The sequence below is a fragment of the Stegostoma tigrinum genome, chromosome 21 (assembly GCF_030684315.1).
Source record: "Stegostoma tigrinum isolate sSteTig4 chromosome 21, sSteTig4.hap1, whole genome shotgun sequence".
NCBI lineage: Eukaryota > Metazoa > Chordata > Chondrichthyes > Orectolobiformes > Stegostomatidae > Stegostoma > Stegostoma tigrinum.
In genome coordinates this window covers 20,068,024-20,087,049 of record NC_081374.1, presented here as the reverse complement: position 1 = coordinate 20,087,049, position 19,026 = coordinate 20,068,024, and the positions used below count along the sequence as shown (strand labels likewise).

General features: G+C 39.5%; 1 protein-coding gene across 2 annotated transcripts in view; it reads left to right on the top strand.

Annotated features, from left to right (window-relative positions):
• The window catches only part of LOC125462786 (plexin-A2-like), a 440,661-nt gene that overhangs the window by 352,892 nt on the left and 68,743 nt on the right, over positions 1-19,026 (top strand). For both annotated transcript variants that reach the window (XM_048553162.2, XM_048553161.2), the window contains 3 exons: positions 2,920-3,087; positions 12,146-12,239; positions 16,648-16,887. In XM_048553162.2, the coding sequence (XP_048409119.1) occupies positions 2,920-3,087; positions 12,146-12,239; positions 16,648-16,887 (502 nt within the window). The remainder of the gene's footprint in view (positions 1-2,919; positions 3,088-12,145; positions 12,240-16,647; positions 16,888-19,026) is intronic.

The following is a 19,026-nucleotide window of genomic DNA, read 5'->3' as shown; positions in this document are numbered from 1 at the left end:
TGGGATGGGGTTGAGGGAGGAGTTATGGGGCAGGTGTAGCACTACTTATCTCTTGTTACAAATTTCTCATTCTATTACCACTTCAAACAATGGAAAATTACAGACAGGTAACTTGCAGGTAATGATGGTTGATAAATTTGCAAACATTTAAATTACCCTTAAAGATATTCAGGAATTTTATGTTTTTATTGTTTAGTAATTACAGAAGCAGCTTGAATGTGAAAGACAGAAAGCAAGGGACATTTAATTTGTTTGCAAAATGCAGCCTACCTTGACCAGTGCTATTTCAGAACAAGAAGTGCCATGTGTGCTATGTGAAGTTATTGACTAACGCAACATATTAAGGAAAGATTCAGTCTGTACACAGGCACAGAACAGTATGTTAGTCAATAAGCTCCTAATATAGAACCGATCTGTATTCCATTAGAAATAATGTGGTTTGATTTCTGGCTGAGCGCCGCAGGCTGGAAGAGTTTAATGAGATCCACACTAATTACAGCTTTCTATTTTCAGTCTCCTCTGATGAACAGAATTGAACAGAATAGAATTACATGAAAATAGTCCTGACAGGCTAATAATAATCTAAATAGCTAATTATTGAAGAATCCGGAGTAACTCAGACGGGTGGCAGTAGCACAAAATACAGCCTTTATTATAATATGTATCTGACCGTAATGCCATTTGGGTCACCCGAGGCTTCAGGATACCACAGCAGTTTTCCTGGAGTGTGTTCCATGCATTCCACACTTACTAATGTTCTTTCTCATAATCTACATTGGAAAACCCCTACACCACAGTAATAGTCTTGGAACATAATAGACTATCACTGTGATGCTGCATTACATTAATGATTCCCTTTGCAGTGCTTATGACTGGGATCTGCTTTCATTGAATGTAATAATTGCAGTTTTCATCGATCAGTATGCACTACTCATCTCATGCACTTGCATTTGCAGTATGTAAGCAAATGTCCAATTTATAAGCTGTGGGAATTCTTTTTTGATGTGCAATAAGAGTGGGAGAATGCCAATATTTTATCCTGGAGTCTTGTTACCAACTTCTGAAAGTTTTGTGCAATTGACATGAAATTGACCTCAGCAATTTACGAGTTAATTTTTTTGAAATTCCTCAAAACAACTTGATGGAAGAATTAAAGAGACAGGCTGATGTAGCAGTGAAATATCATGTGCATTCTGCATTCACCAAACATACTGATCAATGTTATGGAAATTGAATTGTACAGCATAAAAATGTAAATGAGAATGTGAGATTGCGCATTATTTTGTATGTGAAGATAATATATATGGGAGGTAAATTTACTTTGAAGATTAGCATTTATGTGCAGTGCACTGTGTCGACTTGCCAGAATGTTTGTTTTTTTGTAAATTTATATTCGATTCACAACACATTGTGTGTTTGAAATTTGCTTGGTGAAAGTACCATTTTACTGCAACATATCTAGATCACAGCAAGTGAAGAGGATGCTAAATAGAGCTCATACTTCTGCTGCACTTGTTAATTCAATGTTATTACAATGACACACTTGTTCCTTAAAGCTTTTCTCTGTCCAGTTGATGCAGTTAAGAGCTTCCATCTCAAGAAGGAGGCTTCTACATGTTCATATAAAGTCAGTTATGGAAGTGAGCTTAAGGGTAAACAAGTGATTGATATTGAATGATAAGTTATCTTGAGACCATATTGGGGGTCTTTTGGTGCTGTGACAGTATCCCTACATATGCTTAGGAAACCTGATTTCAAGTCCCACATGCTCCAGAGGTGTATAATACAGGTTGATTAGAAAATATCTCTTTGAGAACATTTGGGGTCTTGAGGTACAGTGGTAGCATCCCTACGTCTGACTCATGGGGCCTGTGTTCAAGTGTGTTATATAAAAAGAAATAAAAATGGGACGGGGGCTAAGAGAGAGGAGGCTGGAATCTGTAAAACTGCATCTGGAGAATTAAACTACTTTCTGGGGGTGGGGGAGCACAGAAGAACATTCAGCTGGGATGGATCCATTTAATAGACTGCTGTGACAAATGTCACCACGCCAGCTGAGACTACCAGTGACACTCCTAAAGCAATCGAAACATTCTAAATAAAACAAACATACCAGTCTTAAAAGTCAACTCAACGTACTTCCCAATGTCGACAGATCCTTTAAAACTTCTAGAATCCAGATTTAGTTCCACATTTTCATTGAAAATGAATTACTTATTTCTTAGACCATAACTTACCTGTATACAAGTTTTGTTTAAATCTGTCTATTAAGTTTTTGAGAGGCATTGTTTACGGACAAACGGAGGCAAAAATATTATCTCCATGCACCTCCAGTGTAGAGGCTCATGAGCTATTCAGGAGGACCTTCCAGTATTTGAATTTGCAAGAATAATCAAATCATGCAAACTGATTTAGACTTGGGTATTCCAGATTAGATGAAATAATACTGAAAAAAAATTACTTTTTAATAAATTGTTACTCTAATTATGCAAATGCCTTAGTTGCAGATTACTTAATATGTACCAACAAAGAAAGTTAGTATTAAGTATAAAAGGTCAAGAAAAATGCATTGCACTGTTGAATGGGCATCATTTTTTTTAATCAGTATGTTAATGCTAGGAACAGTCAGAGTCCCAAAATAATGTCAAGCATTTGACTTTCAGCACTTAAAAGTACAAAAATGTTCATGATAGCATCTGTTAGAATATGCAGGTTATCAACAGTAGGTGAAAATCTATATAATCATCCTGTTGTTACTTAGCTTGGTTGCATTCTTAGATCTGAGCAACAAATCCTGCCCTCTTTGATATTGAGAAGAAACATGTCCACATTTCTTTCAAAACTGCAACATTGGGTAGTGCTGAAAACAGATTACGTTGTATTTTTGAATTAATAATTTTCCCACTATTTTCTTTAAAGGAGATCTCTATCTGAAGTTGTTTGCATCTCTGCTCCGTCTCTTCATGGTACTGGGCCTGTGCGAGTTTCAGTGAGTGTTGATCGTGCTCAGATGGAGGATAGCTTGTACTTTGAATTTATTGATGATCCTACTGTCCTGCGGATTGAACCGGAATGGAGTATTGCCAGGTACCAGATCCTATAACATCTGATGCATTCTAAAATGAAATTGCAAATGGAGGTGATTCAAGCAAGATAGGTTTATTCTCCAAGGTACACAGGGGAAACAGTATACTAGCAGATTGATTGCCCGTTCATAATTTGAGTCATGTGTTTATATGGCCAACAGTCTCATTAGTTACGTAGGTTGCTCAAGCATTACACAGTTTCTCTGCAATGTGAGAATTACAGGTTCTGCATGATGATTACAGGGTTTCACACCTCACAAGCACATCTCTTTTAGTGCATTGGAAACTCCTAACCTTGTGTGCATTCTGCAGCACTGAGTCCCTTTCTCCTGCCATTGAAAACCCTGATGGTGTGTCTTCCACAATGTTGTTGTCCCTTGCATTACTTCATCCCACTCAGGTTAAATTATCTGTTTGGCTCCATAGTATCAATGGAGTCCCTTTTCCCTTTGTGTTGGAGAGGGGTTTCCTTGGCCCATCCATCACTATAGCTCTTCACTAGATTATGATGGCTCCCAGCAGCTACTCTTCCTATTATAGCATCATCTGACCATGACAGCAATGGCGCTCAACTGTGCACTTAAAAAAAATTCTAATACAGCAAAATCATGGATGAATTTTCCTAGGTGGAATGATCCATAATGTGAAATATTAGAAAATATGGTGAGACTGAATGATTCTGAATGTGAACATTGAGAAAAAATGTTCCAAGTTTCAACAACGTTCTGATTCACTCTGAGAAGCAGTGACTCCCTTATTTCCATGCAGTTAAGATGCATCGTTAGCATATCTCACCTCGTTTACACAGGGCGCATCTTCTCATTATTAGCTTTGTTTCTTAACCCTCCCTCATTTTGAATTTTCTTCATGGCTTCAGACTTTGATTGCATGGTCTTTTAGCCGGGCCCGAGAATGTTTAATAGTTAAGATCGACGAAATCCATTGAGTGGAGATGCAATAATGAAGCCGTTAGTCCATGACTGTTGGTGAGGTTTCTCTCCAGTGGGAGAGTTAAAGCAAGTGTGAAGTAGCAGAGCAATGAAGGTGGCTTTTAGCCTTGCAGAGCAGTGAAAATCATTGAACTTGTTTTCTGGCCAACTGTGCTTCGTGCCTTTTCCTCTTGGTCCGTGGCCTATTGGGTAGAGAGTAGCCCCCTTCTCTGCTACCACTTCTACAGTGCTATTAGAGCTCGGTCTAGAAAGTGGTGTGCCAATTTCTCTCCAGAGATATTTCAGTTTCCTGACAGGATGGTGCGCAAGGTAGGACCTAGCTTACAGCAACTGAAGTGATATGCAGCGCCAGCAGCTTGGCTTCTGCAAGATCCTGGTAATAGCACAGACCTCACCTGTCCTGTCGCATAACTGCACAAGAAGGATACCAGGGAGGCCAGTTATATAATTAATGAAGAATCAAAACAAGGTAACACGAGAGAAAACTCTGCGAGCCATGTGGGACATCAACCATGAAACTCCCTGAAAATACCATTTAGTATAAAAATAGGAAATTCCAGCCAAAATGTTACTGATGATTCTAGATAAGTGTAGAATCAATACAAAATACTTTCACTTCGTCTGAAAACATGGTTATAGCACAATTACAGCCTAAATCGAAAGTCAGTCTGGTTTGAACTCAGAGTAAACCATAGGAGAGAGTCTCTGTCCATGTTCAATTAGTCAAGTCCAACCTTAACCTCCAGTTTTAAATTTGTACCAACTTGATGTCAAAGTGAAGGAATGAAAAACACTTCTGCATCAAAATCAAACTATAAATGCAAATGTACACATTTAAGCAGCTGTTTATTTAACTACATACAACTGTCCATTTTTTTAGGTATGCTATCCTGCATTCACATTTTTCAGTAATATAATAATAGTCAATGGTACAGTTGCAAAATGTTCTTCTGATTTTTAAATGTTTTACAATTTATCCAGAAACTGCTGCGATTGATTAGCCTAAAATGCAATTTTATGAATTTTGCATATAATAATTGCTGCAAGAGGATTGCAGGTTATTGATACAGAGATATTAGGAACTGCTGATGCTGGAGAATCTGAGATAACACGGCGTGAAATCAAGATTTTCTGAAGAAGGGTCTTGACCCGAAATGTCAAACTTTCCTGCTCCTCTGATGCTGCTTGGCTGGCTGTGTTCATCCAGCTTCACACCGTGTTATCTGCAATTTATTGAAGCTGTATTTCAAGCGTTGCGTAGCCATACAGCTCATATCATAGTGCTGCAATTTGGTACATTTCAATGAAGCATAATCCAGTTAGTTTGCTAAGCAGAAATAAGACAAACAACTCGGACAGGGCAGCGCTGGGACTTTTCTCAGTATGATTTTCACTTCTAGTGAGTGTTTTCCTCCGGAATGTCTAAGAATTGCAACATGCAACAATGTGAATTACACTGCAATATTTGTCTTTTGACTCATTCTGTCACTGCAAGTTTATCAAGACTGTGATTGCACTTCCAAATTAAAACACTGATCCTTCCCAGAGTAACAAACACCCCATATGATGAGCTTACCAAGCACTTGGAAGCACATGAATTTTAACCATTGTAGCAGAGATTCCTATGACTCCGATATATCTGGATACAGCACATGCCAGATATACAGGCAAAAATGTGCACGTCCTAGCCATTTATATACTCAACGTTTCTGGTATTGTTGATGGCAAAACTGTCAGTGTTCCTTGTCATGTACAGAATGCTGTCAGCAGTTTTGAGATTCTACAGATGGTATACACTTGAGGTACCCTTACGGCAGCTATTGGAAAATCTTGAATTGGCAAGAGGTCCACTTTATGCTGTTAATCTCACCATAAAAACTCTTGAAATAGTGCACCTTATTGAATGAGCTATAACTGGGTTTTAATTCTCTGCTAACTTGTACCAACTGCCTCACTGGCCCTGAGAAACTAATTTTATAATTGTGGATTGTCCAATAATATGAGGAAAAAATAATTTGAAAGTAGTTTACTTTTTAGTTTTTGATTAGGGTAGAAACTGAAACAAACATTTATAAATAAAAGTTGCTTTGCTTTCTTCTGCTTTGAAACTTCAGATAGCAGAGTTTTTAAACTTCCTGATTTGCTGTGAAAATATGAATGTCTGCTACCTTGGTTTCTGGTGTAATTGCTGGTGCATGCCTGGAGATCCCTTTGACTTGCTGCAAAATTTATATTACTGCTCAAAATTGAGGAAAACCATGCCATGGACATTATTCAATCTTTGTTGGCAGATTCCTTCATTCTGTTGCTTTGCAGAATGCAAAGACTAAACTGAAGTTGACTTGACATTAATTAGGAAGCACCTAAGTGACAGGAGAACATTTACTGGTGTCTTTGCTATTGCAGATTATTATTATGCAAGAGTTTTATTGTGGTTTAAATTTTCCACTTTATGAGTTATTCACTATTATTTGTTTGAACTTCCAGTGTAAATGCAAAAGTTAAAACCTTTAATGTCTTAAAAATAAAGCCAGTAGATCATTAAAAGTTTCCAAAACACTCAAAATAGAGAAAACTGCAACTAATGATGTTACAATCTGTTTTATTGTTATTGGCCCTAATCAGTCATGTCCTGAAGGTGAAATATGAAGACCCTTTGCTCTTCACCAGTACATGAATTTCACTTTGACTGCTTCCCACACCAGCTGCAAATACTGCAGAGAGAGCTTTAGCATCCTCTCAAAATTGAGAGATCTGGTATGGAGACCAAAAATACTCAAGATATAATGATGGTGTCTGTGAAACCCCATTGTCACAGCATTCCATCAAAGGCTGCAAGCCAGAAACTGGAAATGCTTACTTTAATGAGTTAATCAAAGTAACTAACTAGTCAAAGTGTTCTGTGACTGAGAGAAACCACATTTTCAGAGAGGAAGACATTCTTGCCAAATAGAGAAAAAGAGTAAAAGCATGATGATAATAATTGAACTATCCTAAAGGAGTCAACCTCAAACAAAGACTCAGCGCAGTCTTTTGAATTTATAAACTTACCTTAAGGGGTGTAGCATCACCAAAGGCAAAAGAATGGCTTATTTCAACAGAGTTTGTCAAACTTGCTGAGTCCTTCTGTCAGAGATGTAATGCACTTGATATATTTTCTTTTACCTCTCTGGCATCCCTTGTATGGCAAAACCTGGCTAGTTGCCTATCTAAAAATATTGAACACTCCAGAAACAATAACCCAAAGGTTTAGTATGTGGAAGGAGAAGAAAATATTTATTATCGCCTTGAGCTAATTTTGTCCCTACATAAGTGCTGGTGTGGGAAAAGTTTCCAATGTCATCAGGACAAATGTTGCCAATACTCAGTGCTGAATGCCAAGCTCTGCAGCGGTTTCTAATTGAAGCCCCTGATTTAGGAATATTTCTCATAATTTCACAATGCAGGTCCACATGGGATGAAAACATTCCATGCATTACAAAACTTTAAGTACTGTTTCCTAACAGGACAGCTGAAGGTGAATCTAAAAACATCAAGAGGAAATGACTGAGCACTAAGCAATTCTCTGCAAAGCATTGTTTTGTTACATGAGTCTGTGTCCTCGGTGGCCCTTGGGCACCCACTCTGCTCAAGCAGAGATTTCATGCTTTGGTTTAAGAAAGCCAAGCAGGAAGGGCAGGGCAAATCCTATAAAGAACAAATGCACCCAATTGCTGCCTCAGTTATGTCTGACAATCCAAGGCTATTACCATCCTCACTACAGTGCTGAGATCTCGGTCCATACAGGATGGTGTCTGATGACTGTAAATGAGAAACCTGCCATACTAGATGTCTCAATTGGCGTTAGAATTTAGGAGATTTGTTTTAGCAATATTCACCTGAAAATGAACATTTGATCCCGGAAGTGTGGAGATTTTAAAGCTAACCATTTGACAATGGAAATGATCAAAGTTTCGGGCTGTACAGTGACCACTCATCTGAGTCAGAGCGGCAGTGTGCTCCAGTTGATTTTAGTTCCTGGTCTGCCAGCCCTTTACATCAACTTTATTTACATGCTCAGATTTATTGAGGCATAAAATGCTATCAGCATTATGCTTATCAAATTTCAGTCAAATTTCCATCAATATGTTGCTTTGGCAGTGTTCCACTTGAATGATTTGTGTTTTGGATTTCTGATTAGTTTCTGTAGACATAGACATCAAAATACAAGGTCTAAATTAAACTCTTTATTAATCATGCGCTGGTGTTGTTTTCACAGTTGTACCTGTGATATTTTGTAGTACTGAGAAAGGAAATATTACACGTGTGAAAATATTACTCTCTGGCCTATCACATATTGCAATTGTTCAATGCTCTGTACCCATGTGAAGGAAGCATAATAGTTTAGTGCTTAACAGTACAAAGAGGAAGGATTCCAAATAGCAGAACAGATGCTGAAGCATAAAGCCAGCAGTGCTCCCATTACCGGTGTAAAATTCCTCATTACAGTCAAAACTTGATGTGGTGCAAATTGTAAACACCTTTCTCAAATGATTTAGGCACATATTTAGCAATACCGTATTAAAAGCGTCTGATTATGATTTTAGATCTATTCAATGTACAGCCCAACACACAGACATTTAACGAATAATTCTCAGGTCATTTGATTTGCAGAGTAGTTTGTAAGAAAATGCTGAAATGCTGATTTTTGGAGGAGCAAGCTTTTCTTAAACCTACAGCTGTTTCTTCATTACCATCCATAAACTCCGCTGGTATGTTCTTAGATGCACATTGCCCATAATGTGAGAAATTCAGCTCTTTGCATCTAATTAACATTCTGGCAGAGCAGGTGGTTCTTAATAAATAATGAGCAGTCTGCCAAGAAAAAGTTTCTGCTGCCATCAGCATTACAGTATTTGGAAAAGGATTTCAGTAGGCTGTGGTTTTGTAATATTTGTCCCTCAGACTATTTAATAATTTATCATACAATATCTAGGCAGGAAGCTGTTATGCCAGTGGAACATTCAATCCACACTGAAGACTATATTACACAGGATACACATTATTCGGAATGAAAACTTTTTTCTTGTAAATCTTGTCAACGTTTCTATATTGCAGGAAATTATGGCTGGAATGTTCTCCTCCCTTGTGTAAGTGATGGTGAGAAAGGTGGGAAAATATGGAAAGTCTGAAATCTCTCAACATCAAGAAATGTTTTTGCAATTTTTCCCCTTGAGCCATAAATGGTGACTTTAGAATTTCACCATCAAGCAGCAACGGCCACATTTCCAAGCCTTTGCATCTTATTAAAACCCCAAATCACCTTATTTGAAGGCCATTTTGAATTCTAACTTCCTTGCCCAAGAAGCTAGGGGGCAAAAAAAAATCTGACGTAAGCCAAAGCAGGTACTTGGCAGCTAAGGCTTGCTGAATGCTTGGCTCAGTCATCATCCAATTGTGCCTTTAGCATAGTGTGTCTATATGCTCCCTGGCCACCACCCTCCTCAACCCTTTGTTCTCACAAATCAATATTGTCAAACCAGCAGCCTCACCACATCACTATGACTGCCTTTGGAACAAATCACATACCATTTCAACTCTTTAGGATTTTATTTCAGAGGTCAGGTACCCTATCGTAGATGACTTACATATTTCTGCCAGATCACTTTGAGCTCAGCAAAAAAAAATTCAAGATTATCTGCACAAGATGCAGCTTATGGCTCTTCACTTGCTTCCTTAACATTCACTCGTTTCATGCTTGCTCGGAGGCTACCAACCTCTCTGATTTTTTTTGTTAGTTTCTTAGCATAGACTCAATGACTTCAGCACAGACTTGCAGCTACCAGCCTCTGTGTGGATCGCATTGCTTTCTTAACATATAGCATCTTTAACATATAGCATGTTTAGTTACACACTGCCAACCTTTGAGGCATGCCTGAATTTTAAGCTCAAAGGGAAAGATTAGAGCTTGTTGACAGTGTAGTCACGGAACACGTACCCTGCTACGTCAAATTGAACAGATCTCAAGCAAATCGTCATATGTGAAAGTCAAAGGGAGCAGTCTTTAGTGGGATGCTAGTCAGGGGTCTTGTTCAATTCCAGCCCTCCAGGACCTCAGGCACAGTCAGTCAGGCACCTGGTCTTACCAGAGTCTGAGGATCTGATTTGAAAGCAAGAGACTGGGCCATGATCAGTCCTACACGTAAAGTGTGAAGTAGTTGCAAAATTATAGATAGGCTAGTCAAGGAATTCTGGAAACAGCAGTCCAAAGGTTAGGCCAATGTTACCTGTAGTGAGACTTGGGAAAGCATTTAATATGATCCATGTATGGGTAATGCAGCAGCAGGAGAGCTGGTGAGGTGTCCACAGTAAGTGAAGGGGAAGTTGAGAGTGGAGGAATTATTAGTAATCAGCGAAGATGGCATAGGTGAGAGCCACTGAGTTGGCATGCTGCTTAGAACAATGAGAGCTGTCGGGGCTAAGCCTTAAGGAGAGGCATGTGCAGTGGCAGACTAAGAGTCACTGACAGTGCTGTGTGTGAGGTAACAAAGAGAAGATGATGAAACCCACCCTTGCAGACCTCCTTCATGCACCACTAAGCATCCTGCTTCAAAAGAGATACAGCTATGCCTGGGAATGCAGTTTGAGTTTAGATTGGCCTGATGGTAATTTGGCCAAGTGGTATGACCTCCTGTAGTAAGCTACAAGAAAGAGCACTTCTTTTCTCCTCTTCATCCTATCAGTCAGATCATCCAAATCTTTGTATGCAAAGCAGGATGCACACTCTGTCACCGGAGGCATGGCCCAGAGCAAAGCCAAGGTCAAGCACCAGTGTGTGAGGGGTCGTTCCCAGTTTGTGCAACTGAAATGGTATGCAGCTGGGGTTTCACTGTAGCGCCAATGGCATCAATGCTGGCTCCCCTGAGAAAATGGCCCAGTTGCATAATTAATTGAACAGAAGATTGCATGAGAAAACTTGCTCCAAGGCATGGTAGACTGAGCACCATGAATCGCATTCAAGTAGGTTCTGATCCCATGTTGTGTCGGGATTAGCAATCCAGCAGTGGTTTTTCTCAAATTGGTCAATTCATGGTCAGAGAATGTGTTCACTGTCCACTGTGTGGACACTCAAAACGGTGACCTCTTGTTACTTATGGTGCTTCCATCTTGATGTGCCGTTTTCTCAGTTCTAAAACATGCAAATTTTAAAAAATTAAGTTGCTGTTGTAGAAGGCTGCCTCACTTCAGGAGAATTGTGGGAGAGGTGGACTAAGTCATCTCAACCAATTGGTTTACTTTGACATGCATCTTGCCCTAATTTGCTCCAAACCATATGCAGTCAGGTACCATTTCTGCCCCACTCCCCCCCTCTAGAAAATACTTTGGGGTTGGTTTGGTGCTACTATGCTGCCCCATGGCTCCATGTTGCTTACTCAATTGTCTCTAACAATAGAACAAAGAATCTGCCCATTGTTATATTTGTTTCAGTTGCTTCCATAAAATAAGCAACTTGTATAATTCCTATCTGACATTGAGTTCTTCAGAAACATTGGAAAAATGTTTGAATAAAGTCATGAGGACTTTTAAATACCTGTAGTTTACACATTTGTATAATTAGATTTTGGGCAGTGTGAGCATGGTACTGAATTTAAGACACCTGAACCACGTACAGGATGGGCAGAACTGCTGTTGCTGAGAGAAGATTCAACACAGATCTCAATGTTTTACTAAACAGAATAAATTGTTCACAAGCTGTCTAATGTTGACGACAGGGTTTATCCCATGGGCTACGAGTCTTTTAGTTGAAGCAGCTACCTTCCCATTGAAGTTTTAGACAACTGACGATGAAGAGCTAGAGTAGCTTTTACTATTTACATAGTGAGCCCATGAAAGTGGCAGAATAGTGCCCTTTGATGTGATTTCTATACTGCCTTTGTAAAATGATAAATAGACAAACTTTCTTTATGAAGATTGTGCCTCTTTGAAGACAACAGAATTGCTATTATATTTTATCACCATTTGTTATGAGGCTATAAAAACCATAAATTATTTATCGACATGACATTTATTAACGGTCAAACATGTTCAATATTTATATTTTAAAAATCTCTGCTCTTTGTCATACTTCAGTGGCAATACTTCTCTAACTGTGTTTGGAACAAACTTGGATATAATCCAGGAGCCACGGATTCGTGTGAAGCATAACAACCGGGAATCTCTTAATGTAAGTCATGGATTGACGTAAGCTGCTTCTGTTTGATACAGAATTACTTTCATGCACCAAGCCCAGGTTTGTGTGTTCAGTGGTACAACAACGCTGCTGAATCACAGATACCTTCCATCCCATGAGCATTCATGCCCAGAGAGCCTTTAGCCACCACTTCTGCCATGTCTAGCAAGTTGCCACCACCAGACACACATTCCCTTCCTTTGTCAGCCTTGTACAAAGACCATTCCCACTGGGACACCCTGGTCTACTCTTCCACTCCCAACAGCCCCATGGCACCTTCCCCTGCAACTGCAGAAGGGTAACACCTGCCCATTTACTTCCTCCCCCCTCCATATCTGAGGGCCCAAATATACCTTCCAGGTGAAGCAGTACGTTAGCTGCACTTCACTCAATCTAGAGTACTGCATTCAATGCTCACGATGTGATCTGCTCTCTATTGGGGAAGCAAAGTGCAGACTGGGTGACCATTTTGCAGAACACTGACATTCTGTCTGCAAAAAAAGACCCTGAATTTCAGTTGCCTGCCAGTTCAACACACCACCTTGTTACCTAGCCAACATCTCTCTCTCAGGCTTGTTGCGGTTCCCCAGCGAACCTCAGTGCAAGTTGGAAGAATTGCACCTTATTTTCTGCTTGGGAACCCTACAATCTTCTGGACTCAATATCAAATTCAACAATTTTAGGCTTTGAGGCACCTTCTCCCATGTCCTTACCCCAATCCCCACATACCAGGTCTTGTTATCATATGGTCCGTTATTACACACAACCCATTGTTAGCCACTAATAGTCCCCATTGGTAGCTATTCATTCTCCTTGGATGATTGTTACCCATTCCTTTGTTCAATTGTTTTTCTGTCTCTGTGGGCTCTAACTCCACATATCGTTTACTCCTTACCCTCTGTCCCCACCCTATCTTGTGCATTTAAAAAAAAGTTCTCCTATCCAGGATTTGTTCTGAGGAAGGGTCACAGGACCCAAAATATTAACTCTGATTTCTCTCCACAGATGTTGCCAGACCTGCTGAACATTTCCAGAAAATTCTGTTTCTGTTTTTGAATGATAATTGTATTGTTTCAATCTCACACAATTGCTCACTTGATTGTAGCATATTAAGGAAAATTTTCAATTAAGTTGATTGTGAAGTGCTGACAGGTTAGGATAATAATTTTCTTTGAGGTAAAGACATTTGGAATGAGAAAATCTCCTGCAGTAGAGGATGTTCACCACAAGAATAATTTACCTTCTCCCTCCTGCTCTGAACACCACTGACTGGAGAATGGGGTTAGAGGTTGTGAAATTGCACCTTCGACCATCTGCCATAGTAAGTTGGAGGAACTGGCCCAGCCATCTGCCTGGCTGTGGACATCCAGCCGTTACATTTGATGGTGATTTCCACTGGTGGCAGGAGCATTTGCACTGATGCCACTCTTTCCTCTGAGTTTGGCCATCTTCCTTCTATTAACATGTCAGCTTGTCCTGTGAAAGCGATCTGGCTTGGTGAATGCTCTTTTGCCTGGTTGTGGACAGATATGGGGTGACAAAACATAATGGGCAGGGTGAAACTGACAGGACAGAGATGGGAACAAAAGCAAAATTCTGCAGATGGTGAAAATCTGAACTAAATAATACTGTTCAAAATGCAAGGTTTCGTCAGAATACTGCAACATGATTTTGTCCAAACAGCCAACCAGAATTTATATTAATGTTATGCCTAACCTAATAAGTATTATAATGGATGTTTGGAGTCATTATTTATTGCTTACTGTCATAAGTAATATAAGTGTAGAGAAGCGTAAGAAGCAGTATTTTAAATATTCTGTTCTACAGTAATCCTTAAATCCAGTCAAGAAACAATGAGCTGCAATTTCAGGATGATGCACTGCAGCTATATGGAGTGCAGAAAAACTAACGCATTTTGTGTAAAATCCTCAGCTTTTAGATTCACACAGAGGGTTAATGGAATTTCTGAATCTCCTTAATGGTGTTTAATGGAAGATTAACTTTAGACAAAAGAGCCTTTGTCAGCATAAAGAGAAATGAAACTCAGGATGAGAGAAAGAGAAATCTATGTAGATTTAATTTTGTATTTTATCTTTGGTCATTCTTTAATTAAGTAAATTAGCTATTTCCTCTCTGTAAAAAAACTCATGGGAGTTTGCTTGACTCGGGTGAATTGACCGTATGGAATTTCAATTCAATATCTAGAATGTTCAGTTTTGCTTCAGCTCACAGGATCTCATTTGTGGAGTGTATTCATGCTAGGAAATTTAGTTCAAATTAACTTTCCCTTGAGGAAAAGTGAAATGAAAAATAAAGCTTACTATACATCAAACTATACTTTGGGTACATCCTTGTAGCCTGTAAGGATATCGATTTTTCTTTAATATAGAAAGGAAAGGTATCACTGCAGTGTTTTGAAGACTAGAGGGAACATAGCATTGATCTGGTGTGTTCACATAATTTGCAGCACAGTTTAGTTCCTATGTCTTATTATAAAACACAATCAATATGTGAGCACCATTTACAGAATTTATAGGCAGACTCCTGTGCCATCCTCTGTGGGTTTGATAGTAGTTGAGAGGGGGGAAGTGTTCAATTGAGTGGGAGTGTGGTGACTGAGGACCCCACAGCCTTTTGCTCCTACCTCCTATACCCCCGATGCCAGGGGTGAGGTGAGGGGAGAGCTCCTGGGTGGCCTTACTGCCCTGCCACCTTTTTTCTTTTTCTTTACTTATTCACAGGATGAGGGCATCGCTGGCTAGGCAGCATTTGTTGCCCAGAGGGCAGTTAAAAATCAACCACATTGCTGTAGAGGCATTTTAGCTATTGAGGCATTTGAGTGAACAATGAAGAAGCTCATCCAGCCAGCCAAGGTATTTAGCCCAAAGGGGAGTGCGTGTCTCACCGGTCAGGAAGCCCAACAAACAAACCCAGTGGTGTGATAACACAATATGGAGCTGGAAGAACACAGCAGGCCAGGCAGTATCAGAGGAGAAGTAAAAGTGATGTTTTGGGTCAGGACTCTTCTTTTTCTGAAGAAGGGTTCAGACCCGAAATGTCAACTTTCCTGCACTTCTGATGCTGCCTGGCCTGCTGTGTTCCTCCAGCTCCACACTTTGTTATCTCTGACTTCAGCATTTGCAGTTCTAACTGTCCCCCAACCCAGTGGAGTGTTAGCTTGTGGGTTCTCATGTCGGGGGAGGTGGGTTTACTTTCAGAGACACTCAGTAATTGAGGAATGCAGTATGGGGAAGGGGTGTACCAGCGGCTGGATTCTTTCACCTCCCTTCACCAGTAGCCTGCGTTCCCTCCTCAATCTGAGACCTCAAGTGGGTATGATACTGGCATCAGCCACCCCTATCCTTCTGGCACTGATGAATCCAAAAGATTGGCCAGCAGCTCTCAGTGCATAAGAGTTCCACTGTGGGTAATGGTCACTTACTGTGAGCGGCCAGTTAATGACCAGAGAACTGGCACGCTGAGCCAAGTAGACTCTGAAAGCTGAGGGGGTCAATCGGAAGCCTTCCAGCTCAAAAATTGTAGCAGGATGCTGTGAGGTAAATAGGGCTTAAGGGTACTTGGAAATATTGAAGTCCCCTTCTCCAACTTTTTGAAAATCCCATTACAAAATGGCTGCCACTGTGCAGGGTGGGCCTCTAAGCCTAGCCAGAGTACCAATTTGATGACTGCCTCCAGGCAATCAGGGAACTTGCAGGCCAATGGGGAAAGCCCACTTCAGTTTGTCTGACGTAACTCTGTAGAGATGCACCCACTCAAACCCACTACCCCTCCCCCTGAAAAGTGGCCTGGGACAGGTTGGAGTTGTAAAATTGAAATGTTGACCGGTGTTACTATTTTGAGCACCTTTGAGCTGATCTAGGCCCTAGTGGAGGATGAAAATCCTGCCCAAACTCCTTGATATTTTAGACTTTGTTTTTATTTTGCATTCTCTGTAAAAGGTATTTTGCTGATAGGTGAGATGATTGCAAATCTTGAAAATAACTTGTTCTGCAAAAAAAAAGCTCACAGGAAATGTCAGTGGTGCTGCAGAGTGAATCCCCAAGATATATGTCTCTACAATTTGTAGGCATAATTGCTATACTATTAATTATTATTACTTACAGAACAGTAACTATTTTTCTATTACATTCACTATGAATAGAGCTGTATGACCCTTTTCGAATATTAGTAACTTTTGAGGGCTACCCAGTTTTCAAATAGCTCTGAAGTGATTCCAAAAGTAATGAGTGTAAGCATTTTGCTTTCCTTTAATGTATACTTCTTACAACATTATGTATTAGACATTGATGAAAAATTCAGGTTATAAAAGTAGAATGTTCCAGATTTTGGAAGTGTAAACAATATTTCAAAAGTTAAATTTTGCTTTTTGGTTCTGCACCAGGTATGTGAAGTACTGAATTCAACAACCATGACTTGCCGTGCCCCAGCTCTTACACACGAATACAGACCTGGAGTAGACACTGTGGAACGGCCAGATGAGTTTGGTTTTGTCTTTGACAACGTGCAGGCGCTGCTTATCTACAATAATACAAATTTCATCTTCTACCCCAACCCGACATTTGAACCTCTGAGTACGACAGGCATGTTGGAACAGAAGCCAGGCTCCCCTATTATACTGAAAGTATGTGCTAAGATCCGTAAGTTGGAATGTAATACTATACCCTTAACCCCATTAATGAAATTTGTAGATATTGGTTTCCACTGGATGTGTCATTCAAATAACAGCCTTTGATGATAATACTGGGTGGATCTCGGAGATTTTTTGTTTTTCAGTTGTAGATGTTGCTGACCAGCATGCTGCTTATTAACCATCCCTAATTGTTCCAAGAAAGTAATGGAGTGTCTTGTCAGTCACAATCTGATTGGCCTCCTATGAAATTTTAGAGTGTAGCTAAGGGTCACATGATTGTATAGAACTCAAATCACAGACTGGGCTAGGTAAAGCCTTTGCTGAAAGGCTGTAGTGAAACACTCGGGTTTTTATGACAGTCTGACAGTTTCATGACTATTTTTGTTACCAATTTGTTTTTATTAAGAATCCTGATTCTCAAACAGCATACTGAGGTTTGAATTCAGTTTTTCTGAGATTTTTTTTCAGTCAGGCCCATACTAGTGGAGGAGCATACCAATGCTACTTTACCAGTTTATAGATAGAAAGGTGCAAAGTTCAACCAATTTAACTGAAGGATTAAAAGCTACTTCTTTCTAATAACGGTCTCTTGTATGTATGTGTTTCTTTTTCCTTATCACAAATCTTTTTTTTCCCCCCTGCTAAATTGCACAGAATTTACTAAACTAGATGTGGAAGCTGGTGGGTTCTCCACGAAGTTACATTTGATGACTATATGCAGGAGAAATTTTGGGAAAGGGATTGCCATAACATTTGAAAACATTTACATAAGTAGCACCAAAGTCAAAATTGTATGCAATGGAAGAGCACCTAACTCAATTGGTTCTAAAGAATGGGAGCATAGATAAATAATGAAAAATTACTGGTATGGTAAATTGATCTGAAAAAAAAAGCAGAGGAGGCATAAATTCAAAATTATCATGAAGAATGTGAGGAGGTGCATTTTTTTTTAATATTCAGATAATTAGAATATGCATTGCTTTACCATTAGCAGCTAATTGAGAAAGAGATCATTAATATCATGCAAAGGGCATTTGGCTTAATGTGTGTAAAATGAATAACGGGAAAATGGGATTAAAGTAGATGGCTCCAACCGAACAACAGCACTGATGAGGAACTGAATGGAATTATCTCTTTCTGCACTGCAGCCTATTATAAAAGGCTTAATTTTCTTGAGCCATCAGCCTAGAGAAAAAGAATGCAGACCCTTTCGAAAAAAGGAAAAGAACATTAATTCAAAAATCATGATTAAAATGCTAAGTGTTCGTTTATTAAGAATGCTCACAGGAGTGACAACCACTTCACCTCCAACAGTGATATTTTCCAGCGGTAATTGATGTTTTGAAGATTTTAATATTTTGCAGTTGGTGTTAAGATAAATTATCTGAGATAACTGGATTTTATCATATAGCAGGGTGATGATATCATGTTCAAGTAGTTCAAAAAAACTGTGCATTCAGGATCTGTTGAGCAGATTTGAAAACAAAGTTTTTTGCTCTTTTGAAAGGAGAAATTGTTAGCATCTTTTTAAAAAAACGTTTGTAGTCAGGGAGATTCCGAGCCAAATAATCCAAATAAATGTACAAGTCGGTCATAAAAGTATGATATTTGAAAAGATACTTGCAACATGTTAACAATTTACAGTACTTTTGAAGTAATGGAAGGCTGAGAGAAATGTAATCAGGTGTAATAATTCTCTCTCCATGCCTTGAATCATAAGATGTAGGAGCATTTAGATAAATGTGAGGTGCTGTATTTTGTTATAGGAAGGATGGTGTGAAACTTGAAAGGGTTCAGAAAAGTTTTACAAGCATGTTGCCAGGGTTGAAGGATGTGAGCTGTGGAGAGAGACTGAATAGGCTGGGACTGTTTTTCCTGAAGTATCAGAGGCTAAGAGGTGACCCTATACAGGTTTGTAGAATCATGACAGGTATAGATAGGATAAATAAACAAGGTCTTCTCCCCAGGGTGAGGGAGTCTGAAACTAGAGGCCGGAGTTTAAGGCAAAAGTGGTAAGAATTAAAAGGGACCTAAAGGGCAATATTTTCACAGAGGGTGGTGCATGAATGGAATGAGCTGCCAGAGGAAGTGATAGAGGCTGATGCAATTACAACATTTAAAAGGCGTCTG